This window comes from Homarus americanus, unplaced genomic scaffold (assembly GCF_018991925.1).
Source record: "Homarus americanus isolate GMGI-L3 unplaced genomic scaffold, GMGI_Hamer_2.0 scaffold56333, whole genome shotgun sequence".
Lineage (NCBI taxonomy): Eukaryota > Metazoa > Arthropoda > Malacostraca > Decapoda > Nephropidae > Homarus > Homarus americanus.
Window position 1 is genome coordinate 12,370,081 of NW_024734940.1, and position 23,518 is coordinate 12,393,598.

General features: G+C 37.7%; 2 protein-coding genes across 8 annotated transcripts in view; one reads left to right on the forward strand and one right to left on the reverse strand.

Moving 5' to 3' along the window:
* LOC121870680 (galactosylceramide sulfotransferase-like) overlaps positions 1-19,021 on the forward strand; it is a 29,183-nt gene extending 10,162 nt beyond the window's left edge. Inside the window, exons 5-14 of one of the 2 annotated variants that reach the window (XM_042372616.1) lie at positions 240-387; positions 2,944-3,123; positions 3,262-3,360; positions 3,582-3,728; positions 8,238-8,375; positions 8,938-9,144; positions 9,595-9,704; positions 10,732-11,094; positions 14,237-14,357; positions 18,173-19,021. In XM_042372616.1, coding sequence (XP_042228550.1) covers positions 240-387; positions 2,944-3,123; positions 3,262-3,360; positions 3,582-3,728; positions 8,238-8,375; positions 8,938-9,144; positions 9,595-9,704; positions 10,732-10,747 — 1,045 coding nt within the window. In that variant the 3' untranslated portion in view covers positions 10,748-11,094; positions 14,237-14,357; positions 18,173-19,021. Of the gene's footprint in view, positions 1-239; positions 388-2,943; positions 3,124-3,261; positions 3,361-3,581; positions 3,729-8,237; positions 8,376-8,937; positions 9,145-9,594; positions 9,705-10,731; positions 11,095-14,236; positions 15,123-18,172 lie in introns of those variants that run through there. The other variant, XM_042372615.1, reaches the window with a different exon arrangement.
* LOC121870678 (nuclear factor NF-kappa-B p105 subunit-like) overlaps positions 11,412-23,518 on the reverse strand; it is a 41,652-nt gene continuing 29,545 nt past the window's right edge. For 5 of the 6 annotated variants that reach the window (XM_042372612.1, XM_042372611.1, XM_042372613.1 and 2 more), the window contains 8 exons: positions 23,204-23,318; positions 22,505-22,727; positions 21,934-22,103; positions 21,255-21,359; positions 20,752-20,922; positions 18,565-18,728; positions 16,749-17,001; positions 11,412-14,112 (listed from right to left, as the gene is read on the reverse strand). In XM_042372612.1, the coding sequence (XP_042228546.1) occupies positions 16,752-17,001; positions 18,565-18,728; positions 20,752-20,922; positions 21,255-21,359; positions 21,934-22,103; positions 22,505-22,727; positions 23,204-23,318 (1,198 nt within the window). In that variant the 3' untranslated portion in view covers positions 11,412-14,112; positions 16,749-16,751. The remainder of the gene's footprint in view (positions 14,113-16,748; positions 17,002-18,564; positions 18,729-20,751; positions 20,923-21,254; positions 21,360-21,933; positions 22,104-22,504; positions 22,728-23,203; positions 23,319-23,518) is intronic. The other variant, XM_042372610.1, reaches the window with a different exon arrangement.

Genomic DNA, 23,518 nt, shown 5'->3' on the forward strand with positions numbered 1-23,518 from the left:
TCGTGTAATACATGTGTACTGTAGTGTGAGTGTTAAATGTGACTATCATCCCCTTTCTCTCCCTCTCTCACCTTCCCTTTTTGTGTGGCTCTTCATGTTATTTTGCCTGAAATGTGTGGTATTATATTCACCCAATAGTTCTGTTTGGTGTGGTCATTCTTGTGCTGTGGTAGATGTAACGTGTGTCTTTACCGATGTTGGTGTGTGTACTATGTTACCAATCCACCCTCCTGCTACAGTGAAGAAGACCGCGTTGTCAGCGTCACCATCCCTCCGTCATTAATAGGATGGCCTCGGCACCGACAGGGGGGTGAGGGGAGGTCCTGTACATCCCAGAGTAACATTGCCTTTCTCAAGACCCACAAATGCGCCTCCTCCGCTGTCCAGGTGAGCTGCTAACAAGAACATGGGGTGTTATCATTGTAACGGGCCGAGTTTTCTCTTTTCAATAATTTACCATCCAGCTATTCTTTTCAATGAGTATCCGGTTTTATATACTTATCCTTCTTCACTTCTTTACATACATACTTACTTTTATATATTCTTGCTTATATTCTTATATGTTCTTTATCTCTATATACCTTATATTCTTATATATGTAGCTTGTATGCTTCTCTGCTTATATTTTCCAAGTTAATGTTCTTTCTTTTCATTTCCTTTCATATATTATGATATCTTCCATATATTTTGTTCTAGTTATATTCTAAACCATGGATTAACCTGGGAAACCATGTCTTTGTTATTACCACACTTATTATACTTACAACGGTAGCCTGCCACCACCCAGGATTTTTCTAGAATATAACATCTCTTAGTTAACTGTTAGGTAGCGAGCTTCTAGGCACGTGAGTTAGTTATTTTCTGAGAACCAATGTGGGAAAGGATAGAGTGGTGATACTCGTAGACGTAGATTACTAATTCAATATTTATTAACACAGTGATTGGATAAGATGCATCTTAGATTCACTCAGACAAAGCAGAACTGCAATTTATTTCTTAAGTCATCAAACACTTCAAGAACTTATTACCTCATTAAATACCTCCAAATACTTATTACTTCAATCGACAATTGTGGTATTGTCACTCTGCCACATGATAGTCAGTACTGGGTATACACCAGATATCACTGGACCCCCAGGTCTTACCTTACCAAGTAGCAAATTAACTCTTCACTTCTTGGTTATATCATTATACTCTCAGATTATCATTTCATGGTCACTACCAATGAATACATAGCACACTGAACAACTCCACAATTATCTCAACATACAATACCTCCTGTTAATTCACAAGGAACAACATGGCACTTTTAACTCTCATTCAGTGGTTCAATACTTAACCTGGGATTCTATATTTCTGCTAGTTATCCCCCAAACAAGGTACCATAATACTTAGGCCTATGTAACTGTGAGGAGTGCCCCAGGGTAACGCTGGTCTCTACAACAAATGAAGATCGCTGTTAGGGGTCGGTTGTAGACCGACACACGCTCAGGGAGTGGGCGCCTGGTTTGCAGGAAACGGACTTCCCAGTTCAGTCCTGTCGAATTAACGGCATCGTCCAACCCGGTTACCGCCCCACGTTAGCCGATGAGTATTCAGCTCAACACACTGGAGAGACGTTGAGGAAGTCACGAATGCGTAAAGGTCTAACTTCAACTATACAAAACATACGCCTGGCAACGGTTCAGACAATATCTAAATCTCTACGTTACTCGACTTAATTGGCACAGAATTCACTATGTTAACACATGAGCACTGATATTCACCAAAATTGACTAAGTTAAACTGAATTAATAGGCGGCGGGAACACACGTTAACATACCTGGAGAGACGTTGAGGAAGTCACGAATGCGTGATTCTCCCTCGTGTCGAGGTATATACGTGCACTCGCGGGGCAGCTTGGGCCTCCGTATTCATACCAGAAGGGTCGATCTTACCAACAACATAACTTCTCTATCATTTTGGATCACTGTATACTTAGTTATGAACTCCGGTGTTCTTGATCAGGGTAATTTCCTATGTCTATTCATATAATCTAATCAGAGGTTGAGCTTGCCAGGAAAAGGTGGAATATACACGTCGATAACATTAATTCTGCAAGCTCAGGCCTGAGACGAAACAAGGAGCTAGTCACGGGGAGGCGCTAGATCTTGGAGATTATACCAGTTGACAGAATAGTTCAGGAGATTAATGACTTTCTCAAATAGACAACTGACACTAATTAAACTATAAACATCAGATTCTCTGATGTCGGGGCGACAAAATGATATAACTTCAGGCGCGATCAGAAACTCATGGATACCCCCACTGACGACATAAAATACGCCACTCTAGCTGGCAAACTCGACACTCACTTACTTGACACGTTCTACTAACGATAAGGACAGTTGAAGCATTCTACCCCACTCACAATGGATCTTGAATGTTCCAACTGTAAACAGACATATCTAAGTTGACTCAAAACAAAGGTGTTCTCTCTCACACTCGCATTCATTTTATAGAGAGGTTGGTTTCAGTAAGTCAGAAAATGGGATAACGGAGGACTGAGGTGTCTTGAAGTGATGAGAAAACGGACTCCTCAGATGGAGGACTCAAACGAAAGCCGAGTTACATGTTTTGTGGGCTATTGAGCGTAATATGACTCATTTGATTTTGGCGCTAACTGACGTGTAAGACCGTGGTCATTACATCATGTCCTCAGCTCCTCGTCTTGGGGGACTTCATATTAACTCGGTAGTGGTATTGACTGACTGAAGTTATTAGTAATGTATTGATTGACTGATTAATATAGTTTTATGGTTGTATGTTTGTTAATAAATTGTTTTCTTACCTTGACGATGAAGATGATGCTGGGGGTCTGCGTTGATGTGAGAGTGTGTTATTGTGGGGACTAGTTTATGTGTGTGTGTTTTATTGTTCATTTATCAGTCTCTCTCCTTCCAGAACATCCTCTTCCGGTATGGGCTGTCCCACGACCTGCGATTCGCCTTCCCACACCCCAAAGTCAACTATTTCGGAGATGGCAGAATTCCTTTTCATGCTGATATGTTGAAGGCTACACCATGGTCTAATAATATTACCATAAACATCTTTGCCATCCACACCAAATGGAACCACCAGCAGGTTAGGTTAGGTTGACTAAGGCATTTCACAATCCATTTGATTTCTTAATTCCCCGAATATCTTGTGTGTTTGTTTGTAAAAGAAAAAACAATACCGAGAATACATTGCTTACTTTGGTTAATTAGTCGTATCTCACAGGTGCAGCAGGTAATGCCACGGGACACCATCTTCTTCACCATAGTAAGGGAGCCAGTGGAGCAGTTTATCTCTCTCTTCACCTACTACGAGTTACAGAAGGTGACAATAGGCCTCTTGCCATCTCTACCCATTACCTACCTCCCTAACCTTACCTAACCTACCCTACCCTACCTAACAATAATAGTTTTAAATGCAGTAATAATAGTAGTTTTAAGAAATAGCTATAGTTTCAGTAATATTAATAGTTTTAAGTCATATAATAATAGTTTAAAGTCTCTGTGCCTTTAAGTGTTCTCTGTCAGTGATGGAAGTTGTTGCAGAAGACTAGGATGACCCTGGAGCAGTACATTGAGAAGAAGGAGGTCTATGGGCGGAGGTGGCGTGGCTATTTGGGTTTCAATCAGATGGTATGGGACTTTGGTATTCGCCCCCACCACCTGAACAACCTCACCGCTGTCAGTGAACTGGTGGGTGTAGTGTGTGTATATTTTACTTTTACTTTTACTTTTATCCTCTTCACCACTGATCGGCTCGTTAGCCATTTGGGTGATCGGTCACATCTCTGCTACACACTGTTGTAATGACCACGGTCTTACACGTCAGTTAGCGCCAAAAGCAAATGATTCATATTACGCTCAATAGCCCACAAAACATGTAACTCGGCTTTCGTTTGAGTCCTCCATCTGAGGAGTCCGTTTTCTCATCACTTCAAGACACCTCAGTCCTCCGTTATCCCATTTTCTCTGACTTACTGAAACCAACATCTCTCTAAAATGAATTTGAGTGTGAGAGAGAACACCCTTGTTTTGAGTCAACTTAGATATGTCGGTTTACAGTTGGAACATTCAAGATCCATTGTGAGTGGGGTAGAATGCTTCAACTGTCCTTATCGTTAGTAAAACGTGTCAAGTAAGTGAGTGTCGAGTTTGCCAGCTAGAGTGGCGTATTTTATGTCGTCCGTGGGGGTATCCATGAGTTTCTGATCGCGCCTGAAGTTATATCATTTTGTCGCCCCGACATCAGAGAATCTGATGTTTATAGTTTAATTAGTGTCAGTTGTCTATTTGAGAAAGTCATTAATCTCCTGAACTATTCTGTCAACTGGTATAATCTCCAAGATCTAGCGCCTCCCCGTGAATAGCCCCTTGTTCGCCTCAGGCCTGAGCTTGCAGAATTAATGTTATCGACGTGTATATTCCACCTTTTCCTGGCAAGCTCAACCTCTGATTAGATTATATGAATAGACATAGGAAATTACCCTGATCAAGAACACCGGAGTTCATAACTAAGTATACAGTGATCCAAAATGATAGAGAAGTTATGTTGTTGGTAAGATCGACCCTTCTGGTATGAATATGGAGGCCCAAGCTGCCCAGCAGGTGCACATATATACCTCGACACGAGGGAGAATCACGCATTCGTGACTTCCCCAACGTCTCTCCAGACATTGAGTGGGCAGTTTACGTCTTCCATGTTAAAAATGTGATGAACAGTGTTCATCTCTTGAGTGTCAACGGAAGTGTCATATTTACAAAGGTTATGTAATCCAATGTTTTATTTGTAGCTGTGGCATTTATTGGAAATATTGGTGTGATTTCAATAGAAAGTGTTCAGACTCTCATTTGAAGCCAATCTCTCAGGGTAGCTGAGGTGCCATAGTGCAGGCACTAGACTGGTGGCCCTCCTTTGAACATTTTCAATCAACTGACAGTCCCTAGTATGTCTCGGGGACCAGGCGGGGTGACAGTACTCCAGATGGGAAAGCACTTCACTCTTGAAGATCATTATGAGAGACCGACAGTCTAGATATCTGAGCGACCTTCTAAAAGACCTAATAATTTATTTGCCTGATTAACCTTCTTTCGCAATGGCCCGAGAACTTCAGCTCATTGTCAACATACACACCTAGGTCCTTCTCACATTGTCTCAAATAATACAGTTTCTTCATCCTGTTCGGACATAATATGCCTCCTTATCGTTGGTACGTCCCAGTGCATCCTCTTACACTTCGTGACATTGAATCTTGGCAGCCATTTCTTCGACCATTCTTGGAGCTCACAGAGATCCTTCTGCAGCTCTTCACAGTCTGTTTGATTCTTAATTTCCCGAAATAACTTGGCGTCATCCGCAAACATTTGTATGGAGGAATGTACAGCATCAGGCTTGTCATTTATGAAGCAAACAAACAGCGGCCTCAATACACTGCCCTGTGGTACCCCGCTTGTGATGGGTACAGATGATGATTTTGTGCCATTAATCAATACACACACTGCTTGCTGTCATGTAGAAAGTCTTCTATCCACGCTAGGACATCTCCCTGAATCCCGTACCCTTCCGGTTTAATTCATGGGATACTCTGTCAAAAGCCTTTGCAAAATCTAGGTATATAGTATTGTCGATATTACCACCCCATTCCAGAATATGGGTCCAAATATCCAATACCTTGAGTGTGAAGCGGGAGCGCCCAGGCATAAAACTCTGTTGGCAATTCTTTACAAGGTTGTTTCGTCGTAGATGTCCCATCGGTGCATCTCTGATAATACTCTCAAGTACCTTACATACTATGCTGGTCAGGCTCACTGGTCTATAGTTGTTCGTGGAGTGACGATCACCCTTCTTGAAGATAGGACTCACATAAGCCATTTTAAAATCACTGGGGACCTTTTATTCATCCAGGCATTTACAGAACAGAATCTTCAGGGGCTTGGCAAGCTCTTTGTACAACTCTATAAGCATTCTGGGATGCACCAGGTCAGGGCCGGGACACTTATGGACCTTTAGCTTGACAGTTCATTTCTTATACCCTCTTCTGTGAACACAATGTGGGTCAGTGCTGTGTCGAACCGTCTGTCCTCAAACGCAGGAAGATTAATCGCATCCTCTCTTGTGAATACCGAGGAAAAGAAGCTGTTCAATGCCTCGGCTTTATCCTGGTCAGAATCTGCGTAACTACCATCTTCAAGCCTCAGGTCTGGTACTCTTACTCACGTTTTTCATTTTGACTTTGCATAGTGGTAAAACGCTTTTGGGTTTGACTTGATCTCGCTGGCAACCAGCCTCTGGAACTCCTTTTCAGCCCTTCTACACACTGCCTTTGCTTGGTTTCTTGCTCTTGCATACATCCTCCAGTCTTGCTCATCGTTTGAGTTAACCCAGGTCTTGAATTTCTGGGTTTTCTTCTTAACTTTGTCGACCGCCGCATGGTTCATGTGTAGGGATCCCCTCACATTCCTAGAGGCACTGGGTTTGGTCTTGGGTATATATTTATTGATCAAATGGGTCACTTTACTAGTTATGATATTCAGCATAATGTCTGCATTCTTGTGCCTTAGTGAGTCAGGCCAGTGGATACCCCTCATCTCTTCCCTCATCCCGTTGTAATTTCCCTTGTAATATTTGCACCTTGGCCTGACTTTATCATGAACTAGGTAACAGTTAAATCTGAATGACAACACTACATGGTGACTGGTGCCAACCGGGGCTAGTTGTTCCTCGTTTGTTATGATGAGGTCTAGTGGCTTGGGTATTTGCTCCCCTCTGTAATATGTTGGGTCTTTAACATGTTGGAACAGAAAATTATCTCAAGAGTTTCTACAAAAAGAGTAGCAGGGTTATTCATGTCATTTGGGGTGAACTCGTTTCTCCAGTCGATGTCGCCATAGTTAAAGTCCCCCATGATAAGGAGGTGGCTAGGGTTGAGCATTGCAGCATTGTCTATTAAGGCTCTTAAGTTCCTTTGATTTAGTGGGCTACAGTTTGGGGATCTGTAGATATACCCGACGATAAGTAAGTCCCCTCCCTTTAATTTAATTTTACACCACTTGGACTCTTCAAAAAAATCCTCTCCCTGTACCCTTGCCTGGCTGGCTCTAAGGTCTTGCCTAGCATAGATAACCACACCCCTCTTGCAAGTTTCTTGAGAAAGGTTCGTAAATGAGTCATATCCAGCAATACTGAACTCGCATTCCTCTGGGTCGATTCTCCTGTTTTTGTACAACATTTCTACAACTACAATATTTGGTGTACCTTCAGTAGTGTTTCAAACACCTCTCTCTTTCAAGGAATGTATCAGTATTAGCGTACGTGACATTCAAACCAGAATTTGTTCTCGGTAACTCTGGTCCCCCTCCATTCTCAGAAGCTGCAGCATTTGCTAGGTACACTGTATTTTGCAGGGTGTGGTTAGAAATGCCATTGTTTACACGGCGCTTGCCTCCTCCCGGATGGGAGGTAGAGCGGGTGGAGGGTGTGCCGCTGCCCCTTGGCTCTGTGTCGGCACTCTTGCTTCCACTATCCTCCCCCTGGATATACTGTAACCCTTGTACACCCATCCCCATTCCTTCTTGACTCTTCCCTCCTCTGCTTCAAGCCCTGCAGGAGCTTCTTGTGCTGTTTCCTCTGCATTACCGTGTGATCTGGATGAATGAATATATTCCGAAATGTCTCGCTCCTTGCTAAGTTTTTTGCATGCCGGATAACTTCCCATTTCTTCTCACTGAGGGGGATGGCATATTCAGAACCTCTGTACAAATATTCTCAAACTGCATCTTATTGTGTTTTCCTACTCTCCGCTTCTTCCGACTGGCTCTTGGGGACTCCATAAAATATTACGTTGTTCCTGTGGGTATAGCGTGTGTGCGCGTGTGTTTGTATCATGTGTGTTTGGTGTGTTTGATGAGTAGAGGTTGGTGTCTGGGTTGTGTGTGTGATGAGTGTCGAGTGTATGTGTGGATATGTGTGATGTGTTGGTGTGTGTAGTACAGCATTAGGTGTACTGTACTTGATAGGTCAGATCACATCAAGACAGCGACCCATCTAGATACAAAACCAGAGACAGAGAAGAGACAGTACAGTACATTGTTAGTGAAGAAGAAATTGAAAGAGGATAGGAAGTTGGTAAGTGTGTTATGGTTGAGCAGATGTTTGGACCTAACTATCCTGACCCAAAGCAAACGTTCTACATTGGTGTATTACAGGTGCAGATGGCTGATAAGCAGTTCCACTTGGTGATGGTGGCAGACAGGATGGAGGAGTCACTGGTGCTACTCAGTCACTTACTATGCTGGGACCTTCAACACCTTTTAGTGCTGAAGTTAAATGGCTGCAGTGATTCGGTAACCACAACAAATTTGTCTCTGTACGGCACTGTGTAAAAAAAAAATCTTCATGTACAGTAGCTGAAACAACTATCTGTGCAGGTGGGGGTCGATATGCTCCGAAATTTTACGTGCGACTAGTGACAGCCCTCGTATACCAATATTTATCATCCATGGTCTCGTATTGTTTCCCACAAAGTATGCACAGATAGTTGTTTTGGCTACTGTACAAATATTTGACCATTTTTACCATTAAAATCTGCTAATCACAAATCAGTGTACAGTATGTCTATCTCACAATGACTTATGAAATGTATTTCCCAAAATTGCATTATTAACAATAAATGAAACCCACGTCCTGTTACGTGTTTTGCATGTTTTATGGGTACAGTCACTCACAAAAGTCCTGTAGCCTCCCATAAACTCTTGAGATTCAGACTCATGAACCCGGAGCAGTAGGCACTTGATGCATTATTCTGTTCATTAATGCTTCGAATTCATAAATCTGAATCTTGTGATTCGCGGTTCAGGGGGGGATAGTGAAATGACTTTAGAAGGTACTTGTGCTTCCTTTTGGCAGCTGAAATTGAACATCAGTGATGAATCACGGAGGAAACTGCAAGAAAAGCTCTCGCCAGACTACCTGCTATACCGGCACTTTGCCAAGAAACTAGATCAGTTTATTGAAGACTTTGGAAGGGAGCGGATGGCCCAGGAGGTAACCAGGCTGCGTCAGCTAACTCAGGAGCTGATTACTACCTGCCAGTTTGTAAAGAAACAGAAAGAGGCAAGTTATAATGCAGATTTATTGTAGTCATAACGCTCAAATATTTATAACTCCATCTGTACAGTAAATTCTCAATAGATAGATGATGCCAGTAACTGCAGACAGCCATGAAAAAATAGAGAACCTTCTACTGTACTTGGCTTATTAATGAAAGTGTAAAGATGATTTTAGGGGATATGTTTAATAAAGTTGAAGTGATATCCTTTCTCTGGCAGACTGAGTGTGTGAGAGATATTCTTGTACATTATACTAGTTAGCAGTAGCTGGATGGAATTTATTTACTCTGGTTACTGGACTTTATTTTTAATGGTATAAAAGGTCTTAATATTTGTAAATTAGTTTAATGTAAAATGTAGCATTACAATTTATTACTTTTTGTTCCACATCAGCCTAGTTTTAAGTGTTGTAGGAGCAAGAGAGGATGTTTGAATGTTATCTTGTCTCCCTTAGGTTGTTGTCTATGTTCCCATCTCCAGTGCCACGTGTCATTATTATGTTGAAGATGAGTTATTGTTTATTAAATACTTGAGGGAGCGGCAGTTTATGGAGGTCTACCACAGGTAAATTCCTGCTCTTTTACCTTATAAAATTATGCCTTGTGTGTATTTTTGTCTTACCATAGCACTGAGTGATGCCGTGATACATAGAGCTTAGGGATGTCTCAGGTGACTCCATTTACAAGACACAGTCTATGGGTATGACAACCCAGGTGGTGACCTAAAGTCTAAAATAGGTTTAAAATCCCAAAGTAGTTATTCCTTCTTGACCACAACCATACTGTAGTATCAGTCACCACCAAAGGCTGAAGGCACAGGAGATCCAGCCACTGCAGTCAGACCCACTGAGAATGCAGGGATCATTGTCATCATCATTATTTTATGGTAATTTTCCCAGCATGATGGGTCAACCACAGGTGCCTGATAGCAGCTTTCCATGCAGTACAATACAGTCTTTTGCAATTTTTCTTGTCAGGTTCCTAACTCTGCCATTACTTACCAAGGTAAAAATTCCCCGAGTTCACACCTCTAGGTGGCCCATAAGAGAAAAGGTGAAATTTATGAATGTTAATTAACACCAGTTATTTAAGAGACTTCTTAAATTGAATGTAGGTGAGTTAAGCTTCCATTGATACCTTAGAAGGGAAAATGGGTCTTGAATCATCTGAGGTGGAGTGGCAAGTAACCTCTAACACTAACCGGGTATATTGCCCAGGTTTTGTTAAATGGTTGGACGTCCTGGAATGTGATGACTCGGTTATAGGAGTGTCTATTGATGCCCTTTTACCATTATGAGGGGAAAAGTAGGAATAGTATTTAAGATTAATTTTGTGTCCTATGTTTAAAGCTTCCTACATATTTTATTGGCCTTCCACCTTGACATGAAAATATATCAACTCCCCCTTTGGTTGGTACAAATTTATTACCCATCCCTGGAACCATTGGAGCAGTTACTGGTCCATACTCTCAGACAAGCCTTAATTTTTTAGAGTGCACAGTAGGTGATGATAGCACTGTTAAGCTAGCTAGGTAGCAAGGAAATAAAGGAGAGTTCATAGTACATAAGGTTAAAGAGTTTCTTCTTCTACAGTGGCTACCATCAGTGAAAACGAGGAGTAAATGCAGGCAAGTTCAGAGTGTGTTCCATCTTTAGGTGCAACCAAGTTGTCAAGGCAAAGGAATGATTTGATGGGAAAACTTTGGAACACATGCCGAGTGATCTGGACTGAAGGATCAGAACCAGTGTATTGTGCCACTCAACACCCTGATAATTCAAGAGGCATGATCATTGTTTGAGGATGTGAAAACTGAACAAGAGTTTGCAGTTCAAAACTTTTGGTGCTGGAGTGGTTTCAGAAGTTCAAGGTGCAACACAGGCTGCATAATGTCATTGTGTGGGGAAGCTGCAAGTGTGGCTAGGAAATGAATCCCTTCTAGATTTGATGAAAATCAAGTAAGTTTCAGCTTAGTTTTTAAAATTAACCTGTCGAGTTATTATTCTCCATAATTAAGTGTAGATGTTTATGTGTTAGGATGACATTTGTGCTTTGAAGTTTTCTTAATTAATGCAGGGTGGCTGGAGATGAGAATATCATCTTTCTGTTGTTCATACTTACTTCTTTAAGTATATCCTTCTATGGTTCAGTAATCCCCTTCCATACTTTAAAGTTCTATATACTATAATACTTTACTATCTTCACACGAGTCAGCATCAGACCATCCTGCATAAAGTAAGAAAAAGTATTGGGTTTATTTGGAAATGAAATACCATTTACTTAAAAGATTTATTTATAAAACCTTGATCAAATCATTGAGACTTTAGAATAATAAAGGAAAATGTAATCTAACTTCTTGGATAAATCAGGAATTAGAATTTGTTGCCAACTGATAGATTTCTACCAAATTAACCAAATACTGTACCCAATTTTTCTACATCCGAGGAAAACAAATATTATGGGGAATCTGATCAGGTCGTGTGATTTACCTGTCAGCACTCTGCAGCATACTGTACTGTGATCAAGGTAAAGCAGTTTTGGACCATTTCATTTATACAGTTAGCAAGACACTGCTCTTATTTTCTGCACTATTATGTTGATGTGTATACTGTATGTCATAATCATGTATTTTGTGTGTCTGAACTAAGCAAATTAATTGGTATTAAAAAAGGAGCATTATTTTTATAGGATAGTATCCTGTACATTGGTAGTGTATCATTTCATGGTTCATATTTCTCTTGGTCCAAAAATTCTGTCAAGCTGTGGTAAACATTAAAGTGCATTAGATTTATGTTTTCTGGAAGTATCAAAAGTGATAATGATGAAAACACGTTAGATAATTTAAAGATTTTTTTCCAGGTTTATTGTGCTTTTACTTAGATGTCCTTATTGGGTACAACATTGCCAAAGGAGAACCTTTTTTTTTCCTTCTTTTAAGACAAATGCCATTTGCCTCTGCTATCCTTTTTAACGAGTAGCACAAACATGTTTGAAGCTCGTATTTTCAATCTTAAGTCTTGTAGAAGAAACAATGTGTACAGTCCATTGTTTACCAGAGTACATTTGTTGGTATAATATAAATCTCTGGTCTTCCTTCTAACACTAGTTGACCTACATTTTCAGTCTGAATTTCACTTTACAGCACAAGGTCTCTTAAAGGAATGAACTGGGTATACTGTAACTGATGAAAGTCATTGTTGCAATGAATTAATACCAGTTGGAAAGGTATTCTGTCAGTTAATTTAATATTTGGAAGCAGATTTAATGATACAGGTACTGCATATTAAAGTTTAGAGTTCCTTGCATGAAAACAGAAAGGACCAAAATACATAAACACCCATACTGTATAGGTTTCTTACTTTGACTATAAGATAGTACTGTTTTACCTCAGAAGAAAAAGGTAGTAATTTTGTTTTGTGGAGTTAATGTAAAATGCAAGCTGTAATACAAGTCAAACAATACAATATGTTTAAGCAAATTTTACATCATTTAAATCTCCATAATAATGGGACTGGATCCCCCACACACCTTTCAATAGCCTGTCCACATAAATTCTCATTTGGGGTTTTCATCCTAAGTTCTGTACTGTAGTACTAACAATAATAGCAGGCAATGAAAGACTAATAAACTTTTTAACATAAGTAAACAATAACTTATCTTGGTTTTGGAAGAAAGGTAATCCTCAAAATGAGGTTTTATCACATGAACTATTCTACATTAGTAATTTATATTAATGCACTGTTTAAGTCACTTTATAGTTGGGGTAAAAAAAGGAATGTCCATGGTAATGAAGGTCTACAATGTTTGGGCCTAAACCAACACTACACACTTTATAACTACAGTATTTCATACCAGTATAACTCGTGTGCAAAAAAGGCACAATATTACTTACAATCTAAAAAATTAATTTTGACCAATTTCCACATACCTGAAAGGAATATGAGACAGAGCAAGGAATGTACAGTTGCAATGTGGTCCTTAATTACTGTATATATATATATATGCTTTTGTTCAGATACATCCAGATCTGAGGACTTAAAACTAGTCTAACAAATATTGACATTTTATACATTACAAAAATAGAAAAGTTTTCTCTTATAAAAAGATGAATCATTCATAAATTTAAACAAATTTGCAATTACTGTATACAATAAAATAAAACATTTCATTAAAGCCTAACTCATTCAGTAAAGCATCATGGGAAGCTATTGTGATTCTTATACTACATTAGTCAAAACTACACACGTTTTTTCCTATTCAATAAATCACAAAGTAACACAGACAGAGAAAGCATCTTAAAGGCACAACTCCAGCATTTAACATGCATTAAAACTGAACATGAATTTAGAAGCAAAACACTTTTTGATGCTTCCATCTTTTGGAATAGCTTAAATAAAATACATACCACTGTTGAAAAAATGCACATTAAGACATAGCCTGTATTCTCATATTTTAGTTCACCATGCACTAGGTTTATTGTTGCATGGTCCCAAAACCTACAACAGTATTCATAATTGAATATTATGTGTATGTACTTTACATGTTAATAATACTATGTTAAACTAGTCAAATACTAATCGTTCATACTCCTACTATACATTACACTTTAGGAGTAAACAATTACATATTCTTTCAAAACTTCCAATAATCTAAACATCATTTACTATAGTGTGCATAAAACTTATGTATTCCACAACTGTACTGTAAATGAAAACTTCTTCCATCTCATCAATAAAATACTTGTACATGGCATCATTCATCCCATCGAACTTCAGCAAGCTTTTGCATTTACCACCATAACAAAACACATCAATAATATTCTAAACTATACAATTTCACATTCCTGAATAACTCTTACTTCTCATATTAAATTAATCTTAAACTGCATTCCAACTCTAAGCATGGTCCAAGACAGCAACACACTCCTTGAGGCCTAATATTTCAAGGCACTCTCGCAGTTTTTCCAGGGTAACATTCTGTGGAAGAAAACTCGAGTAAATGTTTATTCAAAAAAATTATGATGATAAAAAGAGAAATCAAATGTAGTTGTAAAATAATTGCTGAAAAGAAAAGATTGAAATGTAATATCCTATTTTATAGGTGAGAGGAAGGTACAAGTGACCTGCAAGACTGTAGCACAAAACCACCCTGTAGCAGAGCATGCCTTATCCAGGGGAGCAAAAGTGTTCTAATGGCAGATGCTTCATACTGTTCAACCAAGGTATGAAAAGCAAAGTTCCAATATTAGTCCAGTATTGATTTAAAAGTCTGAGTCAACAGGTGATAATTTGTTGAAACCTTGTATTACACTCGATGTAACTGTTTCAACAATATTGTGAATGTCCAGGTATTTACCTTTACAAACTTTTTGATAATACAACATAATAGTGTAGCTTACATATTCATTGATAAATTTATTTACAGTAGTACAGTATTGTAAACTTAAAGAAATCAGATATCCTATATTATTATACATATCTTAATTTGACATGTACAGTCCATGCCACTTATAAACCACACAGACTGGCAGCCTTGAAATTCCTAACTAACAACTCCACTGGGTCCATCCCTTCCCCATCTCCCGAAACATATAAACCAGGCAAAATACTTGTTCTTTTGACATTGAGGATAAGAAGCTGCCAAGTTTATTCCAAGTATCATAAAATTCAGTACAGTTGGTATAAGCAATGTGTTAGGTTAGCTGGCTGTTCTTGTTTTATGGCCCATGGAAGTTTCTCCCATATACTGTACATGAAGATTGTTAAAAGATTTCAGTGATATCAGCAGTCGGATGCAGTAATTCAGGTACTGTGCTGTATATAGATACAGTTGTTGCAAATGTCATTTCATGGAAGTTGATATTCATATTTGAGACATAACACAATACAGAACAATAGGGTCAGGACATATCGCAAGATAGGGTCCAAGGATGTTCGCTATACATGTATTCTAAATCGCGATATATAATTACATGTAATCAATGGAGAAAATAGGGTTAGGTTCTGAAGGCCAATAAAAGTGACTTAACTTGACATAAAATGGCACAGTCTAAAGTTAGCAGAATATTAATTGCATTGCTGGAATCCTTGCAAGACAGCGAATAATTTGACTATATACATCATATATTTTGTACACGAGATATAAATATTAGACCTTTGTACTAATGTTTACCAATTACATTAGTACTAAAATTTTTGTCTTGTGAACTATAGCATGTTTATATTCAAATTAATCACTATCTTACAAGAATTCCAGCAATGTTAATTATATTCTCTTAAGTTTATAAGTGAAAAACATAAACTCCCCCTATATGACATAAATAAATACCACTAGGTAACCTTGGCTGGTGGGTGGGCCAGCTGTCATAATAAATCAACTCCCCTCCCACTTCCAGTAAGAGTGACTGGTTTCTAGGCTTAAGGTTTTTAGGTTTAAAGTTTTTATCTTATAAAATGTCAGACTAAAGTTTGCAGAATATAAATAGCATTGCTGGAATCTTTGCAAGACAGCAAGTAATTTGAATATAGAGATAATATATTTTGCACAAGAGAAAAAAAAGTTAAACTCGTAATTTTGGAGCTATTCAGGGGATTTTTTAGAAGTGTTAATCACTTTATACAGTTTTTGGTTTTATGCAAGGTCCCAGGAACCCACGTAAGTTGGCGAGTCTACTGTAAATAAATTTATCGCTATATATTGGAAAGTTTCGATAATTTTGGTAGTAGTGATAAGTTTGAAATATTTCCTGCCCGATTTTCTCGGGGGAAAAAAAAAACTCTACCTGTATATAGGAAAATGTTGATAATTTTGGTAGCCGCGATATAAAAAACAATCTTTAAGTCGCTATTTATCCTTTCCCTCCTGTTTTTCAAATGGAATGTTCTATAAAATTACCCCCCAAAAATCTATCAGAGTCCATTTTAATTACAATACTTACAAGTTTGATGTCCAAGTCCCCTCTGGGCAAAACAAATATTATTTGATAACCCGATAACACCAAGCAGCTGGAGTATTTCTCTTATAAGAAAATTTTATCAGGAATATGAAAACCTGGTAAACCTAAAGTATATAGACACATTACACTTTCATAAAAATGCTGAGAAATGAAATAGTCATTAAAAAGAGCAGATCACTTTAGCCTGTTACACGTCAATGTAATATATAAAATACTCTATATTAATCCTCAAGAAACACCCTCTAATGTGACCACTAGCACTCTATGTATAAACTTTGGTAATAATCATCTACCAAGTGGCTAACAATTCAATGTTGTGTGACAACAGAGAAGTTGTGCTGAACATTTATGATGTGGAGTCTGTGGACAAATATATTTTTCAATTCTTGTTTCTGAGTAAACTGTAAATTTCACTCTCAAGATCACCGACATCATGATAGATGCAGATATTTGGGCAAGGAGAAATTAGTTTGAAATGGCCATTGGAAGAACTATTACATTATGAAAAGATGAGGGACAACTTAATTTTATTCACAGAAATAAATTATTAATTAAAGAAGTATAGTAATAATAAAGATTTACAGCAAAACTACTGGAACAGTTTTGTAGGCAGAAGTGCATGCAATCTACAGTACTAAAGGTCCCTCATTTTCATACCTATCATGAGTATACTTCACAATTCCTGGCCACGCATTTACAGCGATGATTATAATCGGGCTCCCGCGGGCAGGTATTGCCGACGCTAACCTTCATGTTATCAGGATGTAGAAGAAGTTCAGCAGGTGAAGATTCCTTGGCCCAGCAGGGAACCATGTAGTCTAAATCCAAGAGCTGAGCTAGGTGGCGCCACGTGTCTCCACTGAGATGGCTGGCCAGACGACCACGTACGCGCTCACTGAGCTCACTCACACTAATCACCACCAAGCATGCACAAGGCAGACAGAGTAAGGATATTAGCCGAGAAAATCATTTTAAAGTAAAAAAAAAATTGTGATATAGCATGCACTTCCTTTATATATTGATGAAAGGAAACCAATTGTTTTATGAGATTAGAACTACCTGTACTTGTACTAATAATATATATATATTAATCATTTAAACATTTATATTAATTAGAAACAAAGTGATCTTAATCAGAGTTGGTTTTAAAAATCAATTTAAATATTAGGGCAACACCAGCTTCCCTCGTGCCATTTTGTAGGTACAGTAATCCCCTGTTAATGTGCAATTCTTTATTACTTAATAATGAACAAGCACTTGTATACATCCCATCTTTCCATTTCCAATAATATGGTATTATGGGAATTATGCCTGTAACTCGTGGGGATACCTATGGATGGTCACAGTGATACTGAGTGCACTGCATAAGCCACACGCTTCAAGGAGAATTGCGTGTTTACTACTACACTCTGCCATTAAGCAAAAACATGTCACATAAGAGTGAGTATTAATATAGTATAACTATCAAGACAATATAGTTGCTTGAAAAGATATGTACTGTATGTGTTAGTTATAAAATAAGTGTCAGCATCCCCTACCCCCAATGACCTCACCAATCAATCATTCATGTTCAAAGATTGTAGTTCTTCACTACTAGGCGGCACCTTTAATATTTTATTTTCCTTGAGCCAAACGATTCTAGTTAGTGTAGGGAGACCCTAAGAGGTTTTCACTTCTCCCATAAATATACAAGACTCAAGATGTGTGCAAAATACTGACACTTTAGTCAACACATTAAATTTGGTGATTTAATAGCAAAAAAAAGGTAATACCCTGTAGTATGTTTTTGTTGTGTTTGTCATGATATTTGTTTGACATTTTCAGCTGTCAAAAGCAGGAAATAAAATTTAAATAAAGACTAATCTTCTCTTTGGTGTGAAATAAAAAAAAAAATCAAATGCAAGAGAAATTACAAGATAAACTGACAAATTCTCCTGTTGGACAACCAGAGAATATGTCTTCAAGAGACACCATTTGCATGGCTTTAAATTAAAAAATGAGAATTTAAAGTTACGTCTGTGGTAGAATTGTACAAATAATAAAAAGGTCCAAGCCAATGTAAATTCAAATTTATTTTGCAGGTACAAAAAGATAACATCTCTTCATTCCTGCCATGCAACTCCTCAGTAGCTGTGGGCTAATCTCTCCAAACTACATACTGTATGTACTTATAGTTTGCATATAGTAAGATGATACTCTTACCATATGCAAGTTTTAGTTTTATTATATTGTATACTGTATATATATTGGCTTGTTTTCTATCATATGTGAATATTTCCAACAATTAAATTATTATTTTTTACAAGTCATATTTTTTGAGGTAGGGAGGATCTTCAAGAACTTAGCTCCTTTTTGTCATACAAAGTTAGTTTTGATAAAGTTCCATAAACCTAGAGGTCCTTTCATATCAAACATCAGCAAGGGATTACTGTATATCAATATAATAGTGACTTGTATTATATCTGAAGCTCACCATTTCTCTTCCTCATAAGTGGAGTCTGGACCTTGGATATCTGTAACAGAGATATCAATACCGGAGTCAAGGGCAGCAGGAGCTTCTTTCTTCTCAACCAACACTTGAGCTTCAGCACCTGCGTTTTCCTCTAGGATCTCTTCCCCGCGAAGAATAGCCAAGATCTGTTGACAATTTCTCATTAGAAAAGTGGAGTACGTACACACACACACACACACACAGTTACTTGATCTATCAACTTCAGCAACCTAATCATACTGTCATCTCATCATGGGTATATAGTTACTAAACATGTAACAAAAAACAAGTTCGAGGAAAATCAAATACATTAATCTCCTTGTTAGGCAAAATCTTTGGTCCCTGGTTTTCTCCACTAGCTGGAAATCCATTCTGGTCCCGGGAATTAGTTTCATAGGATAAAATCAGGCACATTTTCTGGAAAACACAAACAAGAGAATCTACCCTTTCATGGCATGAGAACAAATTTTCCAGGAATTCCATGAGATTACATCATACTCTGCTGCATCCCCATGGGGCTGGAGACATAGCTGGGCTAGCTGCTTTGGTAGCTTAGGCCTCAGGCTTGTGCACCTTATTCTGCTGCTGTTCTACAGTACAGGGTAGTCCCTTACTCTGCTGTCTTTGCATATAATTTGTATTGTGCAGTACTGTACTAAATATTATTGTACAAGGACCACATTTGGCAAAGAATAGTGTTAAAACAGAATTAAGACAAAGTGATTACATGTACTGTACATAGCAGAGTGGACAATGTATACCTAATGTAGGCTAGTGTGTAGAGGTGTATGTATAGTATATGAGTACTGGGTTTTTATAATAATCCCTTATCATGGAGGAAGTTAATAACACCTATGTGTACTATTCCAGTTGATACTAAATGTTATATAATAATTCCTTGAGATAAATGTACAGTAGCTAAAACAACTAGCTGTGGGGGTCGAGGTGCTCCTAAATTTTACATACGACTTGACACCCCTCGTGTCCCTTTTCTCGTGTTTCCCACAAAGTATGCACATAATTGTTTTAGCTACTGTTCAGTATATATAAGGTGCCTATAAGAAAGCTCAGGCTCTCAATTGATTGCCATTTCAATATTGTTATTATTCACTCGGTATCTACAGTTTTGTGGCTAAATAAAGTGTTTTAATATCACTGTTGTAAATGATACCACTGTATAGTACAGGACAAATGCATGCCACCCTATTTTATAGAAATGGAAATTTCATCATAGAAAATGGAAAATATATATATCAGAAAATGGGAAATTTCTATCATAGAAAATGGGAAATTTCTATCATAAAAAATGGGAAATTTCTAATCATAGAAAATGGGAAATTTTCAATCATAGAAAATGAGAAATTTCAATCATAGAAAATGGGAAATTTCAATCATAGAAAATGGGAAATTTCTAATCATAGAAAATGGGAAATTTTCAATCATAGAAAATGGGAAATTTCTATCATAGAAAATGGGAAATTTTCAATCATAGAAAATGGGAAATTTTCAATCATAGAAAATGGGAAATTTTCAATCATAGAAAATGGGAAATTTCTATCATAGAAAATGGGAAATTTCTATCAGAAAATGGGAAATTTCTAATCATAGAAAATGGGAAATTTCTATCATAGAAAATGGGAAATTTCAATCATAGAAAATGGGAAATTTCAATCATAGAAAATGGGAAATTTCAATCATAGAAAATGGGAAATTTCAATCATAGAAAATGGGAAATTTCTAATCATAGAAAATGGGAAATTTCAATCATAGAAAATGGGAAATTTCTAATCATAGAAAACGGGAAATTTTCTATCATAGAAAATGGGAAATTTTCAATCATAGAAAATGGGAAATTTCAATCATAGAAAATGGGAAATTTTCAATCATAGAAAATGGGAAATTTCTAATCATAGAAAATGGGAAATTTTCTATCATAGAAAATGGGAAATTTCAATCATAGAAAATGGGAAATTTCTATCATAGAAAATTTCGATTTTAGAAAATATGAAATTTCAATCATATATATATATATGTGTATATATATACACACACACACGCACACACACACACACACACACACACACACACACACACACACACATATATATATATATATATATATATATATGTATATATATATATATTCTACTGTATAGTCAACAAATTTACCTTTTCATCATCTCCAGCATAGTCAATCGGTGTGTATCCCTCCGACTCTTCTTCTGATTCTTCTTCTTCATCATCTTCCTCTTTTCTGCCTGTTTCTGTCTCTTCCTCCTCCTCTTCTGATTCTGATGATTTTTTCCTTCGGCTCAATACATTTTTGGCCTGTGGATCAGCCTGGAAACGGGTTGAAGAAAATTTTCTTTTTTTAATAACTTGAGATTAATAATTTGTCCTTACACTGTATTCTTTAAATTTGCCTCTCTACTCTTTCATAACCCTTGGAGCACCTTGAAGTAATGCCAATACTTTAATTATTTGAAATCAGGGCTACTTATATGGCCAGCTAAATGTAACAACCACTTCCCCATCATATCTATTACAAAAGACAAAGAGTAGACAACATACTGAGTAATAACATTTTGTTATATCCAAGTTCTGTAAGTTAAATACACATTAATTGCTAAATAATCATTACACTCAAATGATGTTAACACAAACTAACTTACATGGGCCCTGAGGAGGATTCTGCACATCACCTGGTCTCTCGCTTGAGCTGCTAAGTGCAGAGCGGTATTGCCATCAAACATACCTGCTTCAACCGTCACACTCGTCTGAAACCAGAGTAGAGTACTGTATAAATCGCATGGATATGCAGGAATTTACCATAAAGTATAATAATAATGGTTGCTCCTCGTGCGCAAGGATGGCAGGCAACAACCACACCCTACGTTAACGGACTATATGCCTCAGTGTCGAGGAATTACCCAAGAAGACTGGGCAACTTGATAACAGCACTGGCTGACCATAAACAAACTAACTGCAACAAATACAAACAAATCACAAATCCATCATAACACAGTTTTACATGAAGTTTATAGCCATCATCTTTATCCACAACATCAATGAATGATTTTTCTAGGCACTGCACAGGAAACCTTCTCATTAAACTAATTCTTTCGGTCCTTTTAGTTACCCTAAAGTAACGACAAACTGGATACCAAACATATAGTACTTTAAGTTTTTGTGGCATTACTCCTAAAGACAGGCTGTAATGTTATCTCTACAAAGTAATAATGTGCTGATGAAGGATACAATGTTTCTACATTTTCCGTGATGTCAAACTTACTGTACCGACAAATTACTGAAAATGGCAATTGTATATAAAGAAAACCAGACACTACTCACATTGCTCAAGAGAAAGGAAGCAATTTCGTGGCGGTGGAACATTGCTGCCAGGTGTAGAGGTTTAGCACCTCTCTTCCTCTCACAGTGGTGTACCTGAGCCCCTGCATTTATTAGCAACCGGACACACTCCAGGTTCCCGCCAATAACAGCAAGGTGTAGTGGAGTTGCACCTGTTACCAATGTTATAAGTTAATGGTGCTATTATACTATGTGGTCTACTGAGCTGCAGTTGGTCTACTGGGATATTTACACTAGCATTCATTAACCTAACATAACCCAATACAAAAACACCAAAATATCACCTTATTACTCTACATGGTGACATTATTAGATGAGTGATGTCAGGACAGCTGATCTACCCTAACCTAAACTAACCAAATAAACAACATGATATGGAACTCTGGTCATTCTAGGTATGGGTATTACAATGGCTTAGCAATATCAACCACCTGCCAAACAACCATGATTACAATATGGTTTATCTAGTTTTGCAATACTAAAAACTTGTGAAATTAAACATATTGATGAACTGTTCAGCAAAATGAGAAAACCAAAAGACTACAGTACTAACCATGGTAGTTATAAGCATTAATAGCCTGAGTCAGCGATGAACGAGAACCATTGATCGGTCTTGTCAAAAGCGCTTCAAGGCAACGGTGGTCGTGTAGCTCCGCAGCACAATGGATGGGATTATTCCCTTGGGCATCAGCAATGCTCACATCACAACCCAAAACAGCTACTAGCCTTTTCACCATTGTCACCTCATTGCCACGGACAGCTTGCAGCAAGGCAGTCTGGAATTTAGTCATTTACTTACAATAAAGGATATGCTTGTGCTTTCTTTCTTCTCCCTGTAACAATTTGTGATTAACGCTAGGTGGGTGGAACCTAGAACATATAAGCAAACATTTCTCCCTTTTTGCTGTCATTCATTCACTTTGGTATTCCAGTAACATAACAAAGCCTCAAATATGGTTTACCTGTCACTTCACAAAACCAGCATCCACTCCTCCCACACACACATTGAAACAGTCCACAAATCCTATTACTATAAACTAACATTACATTAAACAATACTTACATAACATATTATCGTTGCTTGATAAAAATACCATTAACAAAATGCAAACGTGAAGATTATCTCAATTTCTGATAAAACTTGTGTTTTAACTAGCACACATTTCCAGTGTTTATCCAGCTATGTCGGTACCTTATTCTAAATGGGGTGACACTGTCATCTAAAAATTATGCCTTACGTAAGTTCACTCACTTCATTTGCAAAGTTTTGAGCATTTAACAGGTCACGTGGGTTAATCTTCTCACTGGCCTTCAGGATCTTGTTAAAGGCTTCCATATTCTTATTGCTGACTGCAGTATGTAGAGCACTGGTGTAAAAAAAAAATAATTTTATAATCTTCGTATTGCATGTGATACAGTACTTCCCTGAGCTACCTAAAAATGTGAAATAAAAAAAAAAAGAATGCTACTTAAGGTAAAACAATCTGCAGCAGGGTAGAATATATTTTCCACCAGATAAAAGAAGTATAGTACAGTAGGCTCTCACCAATAACGTTTAATGGGTGCC